General features: G+C 35.2%; 1 protein-coding gene across 2 annotated transcripts in view; it reads right to left on the reverse strand.

The window, feature by feature from the left end:
* The window catches only part of ZZZ3 (zinc finger, ZZ-type containing 3), an 83,510-nt gene extending 73,097 nt beyond the window's left edge, over positions 1–10,413 (reverse strand). For both annotated transcript variants that reach the window (XM_008568360.1, XM_008568359.1), the window contains exons 1-3: positions 10,298–10,413; positions 8,529–8,682; positions 1,884–3,439 (exon numbers count right to left, since the gene is read on the reverse strand). In XM_008568360.1, the coding sequence (XP_008566582.1) occupies positions 1,884–3,388 (1,505 nt within the window). In that variant the 5' untranslated portion in view covers positions 3,389–3,439; positions 8,529–8,682; positions 10,298–10,413. The remainder of the gene's footprint in view (positions 1–1,883; positions 3,440–8,528; positions 8,683–10,297) is intronic.
* Positions 10,414–12,772: the final 2,359 nt, after the last annotated feature.

Raw genomic sequence — 12,772 nt, forward strand, 5'->3', positions numbered from 1 at the left:
TATTGGTGGGAGCTAAAAATAAATAAATAAATTCACACACACACACACAAACACACACACAAAGAACACAGTCTCATAACACCAAGGTCAAGGGTTCAGATGCCCTTACCAGCCAGCCACACACAAAAAAAGAATATCATTTAGTAATAATTCACATTTCTTGAGTTTTTGGCATTTCCCCAAGACATGCACTCTCCTTCCTTGCACCTCCAGATAAACAGCTGTACTTTTAAAAACTGATATTATATGTGAATGGTAACTCAAATTATTTCTAACTTTAAAAACTTCATTTATGAGATGTTTTTCTACATCGCACCGGACTTCAAACATTTCAAATACATGAGACTCCTAATAACATCACAAAAGTAAATTTATAAAATGCTCAGATAAAATGACCTCTTTATTAAATCCAATATTAAAATACTATTTAAAGAGAAAACAGAGATTTTTTAAAAAAGAGACCTATGTTAGGGCCGGCCCAGTGGCGCACTGCTACAGTGCGCCGCTTGAGAGCGCAGCGGCGCTCCCACCGAGGGTTCGGATCCCACATACAGACCAGCTGCTCACTGGCTGAGCGAGGTACGGGCGCAACACCGAGGGTTGCGATCCCGTTGCCGGTCCCGGTCCGGTCCGGGCGCGACACTGAGGGTTGCGATCCGTTGCCGGTCACAAAAAAAGGAAAAAAAAAAAGAGAGACCTATGTTAAAAAGGCCATTGTATTACCATACAAATCACACAAATCTGAACTATCTATTATGCATGTCAAAAAGAATATGATGTCACACAACCAGGATACAATACTTTGATCTGGTATATACCAGGGTCTGCCAACTGTCACAACAAAAACATAAGAAAGACTCTTCAAATCAAATAATTTTTACATAGCCTATATAATCTGATTGTGATATTAATTCAAAAGCCTACCCTGTAGGAGTACAAGTGATTAACTTATTATGTAAGCTGTCTTTTACTGTTGCTGAATGTATTTACAATGAGCACTCTTTGTTATAGTTCCTTTCAGGATTATTTAGACATAGCTCCAATTCATTTGTGTTATTGTACAGAATACTTTAAAGGAAATATAAGAAAAATTGTGAAAATTTGGACACAATTTTTTATTTACAAAAGTGCATATATAGCAAAGGTTGAAAGCCAATAGCATTTTAAGATACTTTTCCATTATATTCAGTATCAGGAAAAGCTATGTCAAATGTTTTATGTAAACTATAGAGTAAACTAACTCTTGCTAGTATACTAATTACAACATACAACTAACTGTCATACTGTTAACAGTAACATCTACTTCTCTAAGTCACAAAAGTCAAAGATGATGCATAAAGCACATTTTTTAAATCAAAAATTTTAATGGGGAATTAAATGTAAGGAACAAAGATAAAAGTAGATTTCTAACCTGCAAGACCTCCCATATCTGGATGACATCTATGTACTCATTAATTATTCTACACCATCTGGAAGGCATAGACATTTCATACAATTCTACAACCATAAGTCAAAGTATATTGTCATAACTTAAGATGTTTCCATTTTATAAATTAACTCAAATGGCATAAAACTTATTAAAAAACAAAAACACTAACAACCATGCTTCCCCATGTCTTTTCTAATGGAGACATGTAGAAATATCAGAACGAGAAAGACCATGTTGTCATAGAGAAGAGTAATAAAGTTGAGTTTTAAAGTCTTTCCTTTCTTGGATTTTTTAAGAGTTGAGAAAATCAATATGTTAAGCCTAAAATTTTAGCTAAAGCATTAATATTAGTTAGCTGTAATAAAAACACTCCGAATAGACCTTATGAATAGATACTGAAAACTTGGGGAATAATAAACAAAGCAGAATTCATGGTTACCATATTTACACATACTCTTTGTTGTGTTTCAGTGCCACATGATCTGATTCAAAGTAATAAACATCAGGATCATCATCTTCCTCTTCTGTAATGTGCTGACTGGCACTCTCTTTGGCAGATGACAAATGTCCAATATTGAGTCTTGCCTCTGAGGGTTGCTTACTTAGTCCTTCACTTCCATTATTCTGAGAGTCACAGCACATCCCTTTCTCATTTTGAGACTTTTCATCAGGATTTGTGGGAAACTCATTTACATTATCACTAACAATTGCATTTGTTTCATTGAGACTAAGATTATTCTCCTCAAATTGTCCATTTTCTCTGCAAGGAGAACTGTGTTTAGTGGGACTGCCTCTGGTAGGGGCTGCCCTTCGTGGTGAAGTTCTCAGGGTATAACGATGTTCTTGAGGTTCTGATAAAGACATCATCTGAGCTGAAACACAGTCTAGAACAGAAGATGGTTCTGATTCTCTGGAGACTGGCATACTCTCAACACTTGTATCCAGGATGTTATTGGTGTTTTCATTACACTGCTCTTTTGAAGCACTGCTATCTCCTACCACATCTACTTCCTCCTCAGAATCCCTTAAAGATGACTGAATTTCAGAAAAGGGGCCTGTAGCTCGCTCAGCAGTCAACTGATTAACATGTTCCACAGGCAGGCAGGCAGTTACTATTTTGTGGTCCTCCAACTCAACCTGCACTTCTGAATTTGTGCAAGGCACGTTATGGTCTATATAACTGTCCTCCTTCCTACTATCAAGAAACACTGAAGTCTGGGTATCCAAATCCCCATTTTCAGCTACTGACTTTTCCTGTAACACATAGGAACCAGTGCTATTTTGTTTAGTGTTCCCATCAGGCTGACAGTCACCACAGTTTGTAATAGCTGAATCACTGTCATCAACACCATTGACAGCCAAATAGCCTGTGATCTCTTCAACTACTGCAGAATTAAGTGGCCCTTCCTCACTGACATTCACCTTTTTAATTTCCCTTTTCTCACAATCATCCAGTATAAGACATCGACAAGCTCGTTTAGTCCCTTGAAAATCTGCATCATTGTCCACTACTGTACTCCTCTGTTCTACTGACTCCTTGTCTGACTTTATAGGTGAATCTTCTTCTGAACTGTTTGGTGCTTCAGATCTAAGACAACGCTTAATTCTTTTTAAAATTGGTGAAACAGGTTCTGTTTGCCTTCTCTCACAATTTTCTACAGCCTGCCTTTCTATGTTATCCTTTTCTGAAGAAGAAAGTCTTCTTTTCCTAGGGCTTACCCATGATTCTCGAGTACTTTGCTGTTTTAAATCAGTGGTTCTTCCATTGTTATTTCCTTTCTGAATTTGCACAGGCTCTGGTCTCTTCTTTGGTGATCTTGATCGTACTTGAGAATGGGAAGAGATTTCTTCAGGGTGAGCAATGCTACGATTCCTTAAAGTTCTACCACAAAAAGATTCATCCAAGCCGTTTAACCCCACTGTTGATCTTGTAACACGAGTAGATCGGGAAGCAGCCATACTATGGCAAGTCCCTACAATACGGTCATCATGATCCACTCATTGGGAAACCTTCAAAAACGTAAACAAAATAATGAGAAAAAGGTAATAGTTAATATATCTAAAACAAAAGTATAATGCTACAATTTTTTATCCAAGAATAGCCAATATTAATAAATTATGTGATAAAAATTCTTTTATTAACATTTCCAAAAATGATATTAATAATAGCTGACACTGTATGACACAATATGTTGGAATCATTCTATATGCTTTTTATACATTAACTCACTTAAGTCTCATAGCAACTCAGACAGGAGCTACTATCATCTCTACTTTACAAATGAGGAGATTTGAGGCATACAGTTTGAGTAATCTGTCCAAGGTAACACAGCTAGTAAGTGGCAGGGCTCTAAAGGCTATGCTCTTAACCTGCCTCACGTTGTATCTGCCTCTCAGATAGACACAAAGTACCCACAAAAGATTTATCTTAAAGATGGGATCTAACATTGATTATTAAAATAATAATCTCAAATTTATATAGCAGCTATCTTACAAAAACTATCCCAATCATTTCTCAGGTTCTCTCAGAACATTCCTTGGAGACAGTAAGGCAGGCTATGCTCTTCTTAACTTACTCTCACAAAAATGAGTTTCAGGTCAAATCTTCAGGTAACAACTATTTGGTATCCAAAAAATTCTGGTTGCAGTAGAATTTTTTGTAATTAAACAGATGGATAGAAATCACAATCCTAGCTTGCACCGGCTAAGAACAAAACAAAGCAAGGCCAAACCTTCCTAGTCTTTAGAAATAAAGCCATAAATTAGCAAGAGAAAAGAAGTATTCTAAGGAGTATAGAAGAAAATGGGAATGAAGCCTCCGAAGCCAATATTTACATTTAAGAAATCAGGAGCACACATATAACTCCATCCTTTCCTTCTTTGAATTCCTGTGTATTGTATTTGTAAGTTTAAATGCATGGCTTGGGAAATGAGCAGGTTTTCTGATATGGATGCTTGGTATTTCTAAAGCAGAAATACAAGAAATATTGGAAAATACCCTGATTGATCCATTCAGATAAACTGAGTGATTTAGTGATTTTTTCCAAAGTCTCTCCCATCAAGCAGAATAAAGGAGCTACTAACACTTCCAGTCTCCATTCCTCTGCTCCTCTTCTATTTATCTTTCACAAGATACTTTGCCACTTCACTGCCTAACTTCAAATGGGATGTAGGATGGTTAGAGAAAAAGGCCAATAATGGCTGTAGTGCAAAGTTTCACAGTCCCCTCCTCCTGTGCTTTGTCATCCTTCCAACAACCTCCTTAATATAATCCTTCAAATGCCATTCTAACCCTCTACCCACAAATCAAACACAATCTCTCCTTTGCCTCAACTAGAAGTATCTAATAGTGGAAAAGTTAGAAGAACTACAGAAGACACAGTGCTACATGCTACTACATACAAAAAGGAAACATTAAAAAGAATTGTCTCCCTGGTCCTGCCTGCTGACAAATGAATTAAGTGAGAAGTGCCCTATAAAATATGTAAGTTTGGTGAAAGTGCCATATAAAATATGCAAGCTTTAGTCTTGTTTCAGAGTATGGTATACATTAAAATTTTTAATTAACAATTTTTTTTAAATCCTGTAGGACTCACAAAACCAGCCCTGGAATTAAGGCATGATTATTTGTTCTAGAGAATTTCATAGCAATCAAGTAAACATTAAGTATGGAACAGCAATCAGAACTCAGAAATATGTTTCTTACGGTAAACTTTTACAGTTTTAGGATACATTAAAGGTACTCTGACATATAATTTTCTTTTGCTGATATCCTATCAAGATTACAGTCTTTCTGTTTTTATTCACAGGTAATAAACACTGAATGTCCCATAAACTTTCACTTTTAATTAGAAAAACTTTAAATTAGGGCCGACCCTGTGGCGCACTCGGGAGAGTGCGGTGCTGGGAGTGCAGCGGCACTCCCGCCACGGGTTCGGATCCTATATAGGGATGGCCGGTGGGCTCACTGGCTGAGCGCGGTGCGGGCGACACCAAGCCAAGGGTTGCGATCTCCTTACCGGTCACAAAAAAAAAAAAAAGAAAAACTTTAAGTTAAATTTCAAGTGATGTTTTAAAAGAACGCAAACTGAAAATATTAAAAGTGATTTTTTTCATGTACCCAAATCTGCAGCTCTCAAATTTTAAGATTACTGATTTTTAAATAGTAAATGCTTCTGTAAATAAGCAAAGAAAACATAATATTAATTTTATAAATAAACTATTCACAAACTCTAATGTAAATATCATTAATGCATATTTAATTATATTCATAATTTATGGTTCAAAAACAATACTGGCAATAGTAGTATTTGATAAACACACAAAAAATCTGTTTATCTTTACTTTTAAAAATGCAATGCCAGAAAAATAATAAATAAATAAATAAAAATAAAAATGCAATGCCAATTAAGGCATATAAACCTTTTAAATAATTCCAATAACAGGCCTTCCTAGTCCTTCTTTTCCTTCTGCACCAACCCAAATGACAGCAAAAATCTCTTCCTCGTAGTACAAACTTCCCAAAAAGAGACTATTTGGGATGAAATAACCTATTATTAGTGGTACTCAGAACTCCTTTAAAGAGTAAATACATAAATCACTATAATATACTACCTATAATGAGGGCCTACCTTATTTCTTCACCATTCCAGTGATTAAAATAGCAGCACACTGATTAATTCAAAAAATTAAACCTCTTTCTGTTTCTTTTGCTCTCTAAAAATGTTTTTTTCCATTCAACAACTACAATAAAGCCCAAGTTTTAGGGTTTTCAAATCCTGTTATTTAAAGGAAAACTGTTTTATAACAAGGACCGTTTTGGTACATCAAACTCTTGCAACTCAAACTGTGGCCTGATCCTCATTAGTATAGCGGTGAAAGGTGGGGGAGGGATCAAAGTGTGGCCTGAGAACCAGCATCATGGGCATCTCCTGGCAGCTTGTTAGCAATGCAGAATATCAGGCCCTTCCTTAGACCTCCCACTGAATCAGATTCCCAGGTGATTTATATATATATATATTAGGTTTTGAGAAATACTGCCTTAGACTACTACACTCAGACAGTATTCTAATAAAATAATACAGCTATCAAGTTTCAAACTAAGTTTGACCTATTTACAACACACCCTTTAATTCCTTACTCGATGCTAATAATAAAAAATTCATAAATAAGGCCATGATCTCTCTGACTAAGGAAGCACCAAATAGAAGACTATAAAAATATCTTGCCTGAAATTAACATATTACCTGCACTTAAGGTAATAAATTGCTTAAAATTACTAAAACTAGAGTTGAATAAAATTTCACTAATCTTCCCTCTAATGAATTTTTCTTTTGTTTTAACCTGTTTCTTCCTGTTTTTTTCTATTTTGAATAAGCATATATAAAGGCACATACTTTCTGTAATTATCTGATAAACTAAGTGCAAAATTCAATTATCAAAAAGGGATTTAAAATATCCAGATTATCTCAACCAAGTCTCAACATTATTTTGCCATGCTTAAAAAAGTATTACAGACTAAAGCAGTTTTCCTCATTTTAGCTGCGTAATACAATGTTACTGAAGAATCCAGTGAAAAAGTTTGAAGCACAAAATTACATTCCTGCCAAATATTAAGTTACTAAGGGAAAGGAAATGAACTCATTTACAATCTCAGAAAATACCCCTACTGGCTAACTAAATAGAAGGCATATGGTGAAAACCTTAGCCAGCACCTATTTGGAACCAGAAATTCAATCACTCTAGTTTTAGAACTAAGGGAAACGATTAGTTAATATATTGATATGGGTAAAACCCAACCTAGCAATTAGACTGAAGTTTTTCCTATATTTTATCCACCAACTAATGAATAGTGACATTTTCTAGAATACAGAGAAAAAATGTAATCAATCACTAGAATTAAACAGACTCCCTTTCTTTCTTCTCCACCTTCCTTAAGTTTTTCATTCTATGAAAGGGCAAATCTGAGGAGGGTCAGTCAACCTGTACATTCATATTAAGCCCCCAATTCTACCCACAATTCCATATATTCAATACACTTATTTCCTGTTGAACTACTTTTCTCCAAATTTGAATCTACTTTAACCCAAATCTAACTATAGGATTCTGAAACACTCTCTAAAACATATGCAGAACTGCATCAATAAGAACTAAAAAGAATAATTAATAGTAAACAAAAAAGACCCACTTAATGAAACACTGCTACAGCTATTACTTTTATTTAAAATAAAGAAATCTCAAAACAATATTTCAAAGACTGACCTTCTGCTCCTACTATAATCACCAAAGTGGTAAGGTTTATTTTGGGAATTGAGGGGCTGGCAATTCTCCATTAACACCAACGTTGTTGTCAATATTATCATAATATTTTGTTTTCTTAAGTGAACAATTTTTAGGAAAGTGGTCATGATACCAGTATATACTCATGTAGACAAACCAAAGGAAAAGGAAAAAAGAACAAGAGCACGTAGAAGTGTCACCAATATGATTCTTTTTCTAGTTGTCTAGAACATAAGCATCAATGTATAAAAATGTTCAGGCTATGACTTTCATACAATTCTTTTAAGACAAATTACTTCAGCTGTGCTATTAGTGCCATATCTATAAGGATAAAAGTAAAAGAGTGAAACCTGAGGAAACACCCATGCGATTCAAGTTAAGAATCCTATTATTTGCCTCTTTGAACTCTGGAAACTCTATTGTGTACTGTCACATAAAGGGATTTCTTCTTTCTTCCCCATTGAGAGACAGATATATGACAAATGACAGATAGATAGACAGATAGACAGACCGACCGACCGACCTGAACGAACATACACTTAAAAAAACAAATGGGGAGAAAGAGAAGTCAAGGAGTTTCATAATGCTCTTTTTATCAAAAACAGCTAGGTGTCAAGGATAGGTTTAATGGTCTAGAGATTCCAACATACTTCACCCTAACCCATGCCCTATAGCTCTACACTCCTCTAAACAGCCAGCCAGACTATACGATTTTCTACACAAAGGATGAAGTCCAGAAAACAGCAAGACTCTCCCCACACCCCGCAAAAAAGAAATCAAACTATAGTTGTCTTCACTACCACAAAACTAAATAACTTACCTGTACAACCAAAGATCTATCATTGTGGAAATATTATCTCTTTTCCTTATATCCTGAAGGAGTTGGAGCTATGATCTAGAATAGAGCTTAAGCATCAGGGTTTCAGACTCTCAGCTTCAGTCATGGAGAATACTAGAAACTCTTAAATTCCTTTCTTTAAAATAAAATAATAAAAAAAAGAATTAAAGAAGAAAATTAACTTATGCTAATAGATTTACTCCTTTTATAACAGGAAATAGCAGGTAACAGAATCTGTTCATAGTGACATCTTTGGTGCTTCCTGGTAACTCTGTAGCCTCAGGGATACTAAAAAATTGGCATGGGATTTTTAGAAACCAACAAAAACAAACCAAAAAGAGACTGAAATATACCAAACCATTGTAACAACTCGATATTAGTTTGAGTCAAAACGTGACTCAATTATTTTCTAGTCTGCTCTAGGCAATATTTTTTTGAGGTGACGTAAAGAATGCCCTTGATAGGATTTCTCATAATAGATTTTATCTCTTATTCTTATTCCAGAGCACTTCAAGTATACACAACTGGGGACTGAACAACAAAAACTATATGGGTTCTGCACACCAAAGAATCAACCAAGGGCTGGTCGGTTAGCTCAGCTGGTTAGAGCATGGTGCTGATAACATCAACGTCCAAGGTTCAATCCCTGTACCAGCCAACCGCCAAAAAAAAACATCCAACCAAGTCTTCTATACATACAGGATAACCGTGATGCTTATTAAAGTGTACAGGACTCAATTATAAAATAAAATTTCCGTTATTTTTGGCATATGGATTTTCAACAAAAACAATAAGGGTTTTCTTGTTTTACTACCCAATTAGCCAGATATTTTAATTAACCTAATTACATTCCATTTCTTGGAAGTCTGTTTATTACAGTTTCACTTTATATTATGATATACTTTTCAGATATTGCACAATCTGCAGAATTGGGTTATTGTGTGTGCCCCTCTAGAAATGAGCACCAGAAAATAGACTAGCAGATATTTATGATGGAAACTGTCACTTTAGTAGAAGCATAAATCTAGGTACTCTAAAAGTGACAGTATTTTCAATAAAGGACTATAAAGACTGCCAAATCTTATAAACAAGAACTACTGCCTAGTAAAAATAGACAACTGTTTTAGTCAGCTAGAAGGGGAACAGGGATAATACCTAAAATCTATAGATGCAACCTGACCCAAATATGCCTTGTAAATTCTTGAAAAAGCACAAGTTAGGAAATTGTCTAAATGTAGCCATGTAAACTACATTTATAAATCTTCTTAACATGAGGAAGGGAAGGATAGTGAAAACATGATCCTGACTTGAAAATTCACTCTTCTTCTAAGACTTCAATTGACAACTCCTTCGTATCCAATGCTGAAGCCTTTCACAAACATGCAAACCATTATGTTCTATAGTATGTGATGGTGGTGGCAATCATCAGAAGCAAAGAAGATCCACTACTTAAATGTGTCTCTGAGCATACATGAGATGTGCCCTTTCTAGCACTCTATCGAAGTTCTAGTCAGCCACCTTATCTGAACAGAGTTCACTATAGGAACATCATCCACTATGACATTTACCAGGCAAGAACTATTATTTTCACAGAAGAACTGATACTTACAGCTGAGTTCTACCAGTATTAAGATAGATAGGATACTGTGGGCATGTTTCTTAAAAGCCTGATACACTGGAAAAGAAACTTCAGTTAATTACTTCTAACTAAACCCCACTTGTCCTTAATTAAGATTACATTTTTTTCTTACCTTTTTAAAAGTGTTTCGCCTAGTATTTGATTCCCAAGCGTCTGTATTTATCTGTCATCACTGTTAATGTCCATGTTACATTGAGACTTCAGGTATTAATTATTTATATGGTTGTACTAGCACAACGATATCTGTGAAGGGAAACCACAATATAGTCACTTTGTATGTGTTACTGTTTACAGATCTGTGGATAAAAGCAGTAATATTTCTAAACACATATGGCACACTTCATTTACTAATAAATTTTACATATAAGTTTTCTAAATTTAACTCTAAATTAAAATTCTTACAGGGCTGGCTGGTGAGCTCAGTTGGTTAGAGCATGGTGTTAACACCAAGGTTCAGGGTTCAATCCCTGAACCAACCAGCCAACCCCCTCAAAAAAAGATTTAAATTAAAAAGTTAAATTCTTACAAATTTGAGAGCCTTAGATTCCTTTTCTGACTACCAATGCAGATATCTCTCATTTTCTAGAAGTCTATAATTGCTCAGACATTAATAGGAAAGTACATTTTTTTGTGTTTTACGATAATGTTAGGGAATAAATCTATAATGCTTAAGACTGAAGTAAAAAAAGATTATGACTTTCCCTTAAATATGACTTTGAAACATCTATTATCTTTTAAAGTAACCTTTTTGCCTTAGATTACCCCAATAAAGGACTAATTTGTCAAAGGTATTCTGGAAGTAAATAGAAAATAAATGTGATTTAAAATAAATCAAGATGTAGTTGTACGAACATTCCTTAAAAGTAAGCTTCTTAAAAATATAGACTTAAGTTACTGATCACAAGCCTGAGAAATACATCCATGTACTTACAATGATGACGAAAAGCATTATATTAAACTTTAACATACATTATTGGTGGGACTGCAAAATGGTGCAGCCTCTATGGAAAATGGTATGGAGGTTCCTCAAACAGTTGCAGATAGATCTGCCATATGACCCAGCTATCCCACTGCTGGGAATATACCCAGAGGAATGGAAATCATCAAGTCAAAGGTATACCTGTTCCCCAATGTTCATCGCAGCACTCTGCACAATAGCCAAGAGTTGGAACCAGCCCAAATGTCCATCATCAGATGAGTGGATACGGAAAATGTGGTATATCTACACAATGGAATACTACTCAGCTATAAAAAAGAACAAAATACTGCCATTTGCAACAACATGATAGACCTTGAGAGAATTATATTAAGTGAAACAAGTCAGGCACAGAAAGAGAAATACCACATGTTCTCACTTATCAGTGAGGGAAAAAATAAATAAATAAATTCACACACACACAAAAGAAAAAAAAAAACGGGGGGGAGAAGAAGACATAACAATTACAATTCCTTGAAGCTGACATGACAAGCGAACAGAAAGGACATTGTTGGGTGGGAGGGGGGAGAGGGAGGAAGGAGGGAGGTTTTGGTAATGGGCCACAATAATCAACCACATTGTATATCGACAAAATAAAATTAAAAAATAAATAAATTTGGGCCGGCCCAGTGGCGCACTGCTACAGTGCGCCGCTTGGGAAGCGGGGCAGCGCTCCCGCCGAGGGTTTGGATCCCACATACAGACCAGTTCCCGCTCACTGGCTGAGCGAGGTTCGGGGGCAACGCCGAGGGTTGCGATCCCGTTGCCAGTCCCGGTCCGGTACGGCGCGACACTGAGGGTTGCGATCCGTTGCCGGTCACGAAAAAAGACAAAAAAAGGAAAAATAAAATAAATAAATAAATAAATAAATAAATAAATAAATTTTTAAAAAATAAATAAATAAAACTTTAAGTCATTTCAGTTTGTCAGTGGAAAAAAATGAGCTATAAAAGAATGCTCACTCATATATATCAAAGAAAGAAGCCTATAAATGGCATAAATAAATAAATAAATAAATAAATAAATAAATTTTTAAAAAATAAATAAATAAAACTTTAAGTCATTTCAGTTTGTCAGTGGAAAAAAATGAGCTATAAAAGAATGCTCACTCATATATATCAAAGAAAGAAGCCTATAAATGGCATTTTAAAATGATTCACCATGGTACGCCACTCCAAACCCCATACAATAAAAAGAAAGAGTAAAAATCCACACAGAAATTACAGATAATCTTACAACTGTTTTGTCAATAAAATCTGTTATTAGAGTTGTAAATCTTTCAGATCTTCTCAGGGAAAAGTTTCATTAACAATACAGTGATTAAGAAATACTGATATCTATTCTCAAAAATTTATAACAATTCTCTATTGTTTTCAAATGTTAAAAAAAAGACCTTAACACCATAAAATTTAACACAGATCAAAGAATTCCTAAACTTAAAGGTTGTCATGACTTCGCTTGTAACAAGTCAGAAAATTAAACTCACTAAAACTCACAGCCCCTATATTGTGCTCTTCATTTCATTTGCTATACATTTCAAACTTACGCATTCTGTAAAAATACTATGTATGCCTAGAGGTGGAAAAGGGGAGGGGAGGGGACGGGGGGGGG

This window comes from Galeopterus variegatus, unplaced genomic scaffold (genome assembly GCF_000696425.1).
Source record: "Galeopterus variegatus unplaced genomic scaffold, G_variegatus-3.0.2 Scaffold404, whole genome shotgun sequence".
NCBI lineage: Eukaryota > Metazoa > Chordata > Mammalia > Dermoptera > Cynocephalidae > Galeopterus > Galeopterus variegatus.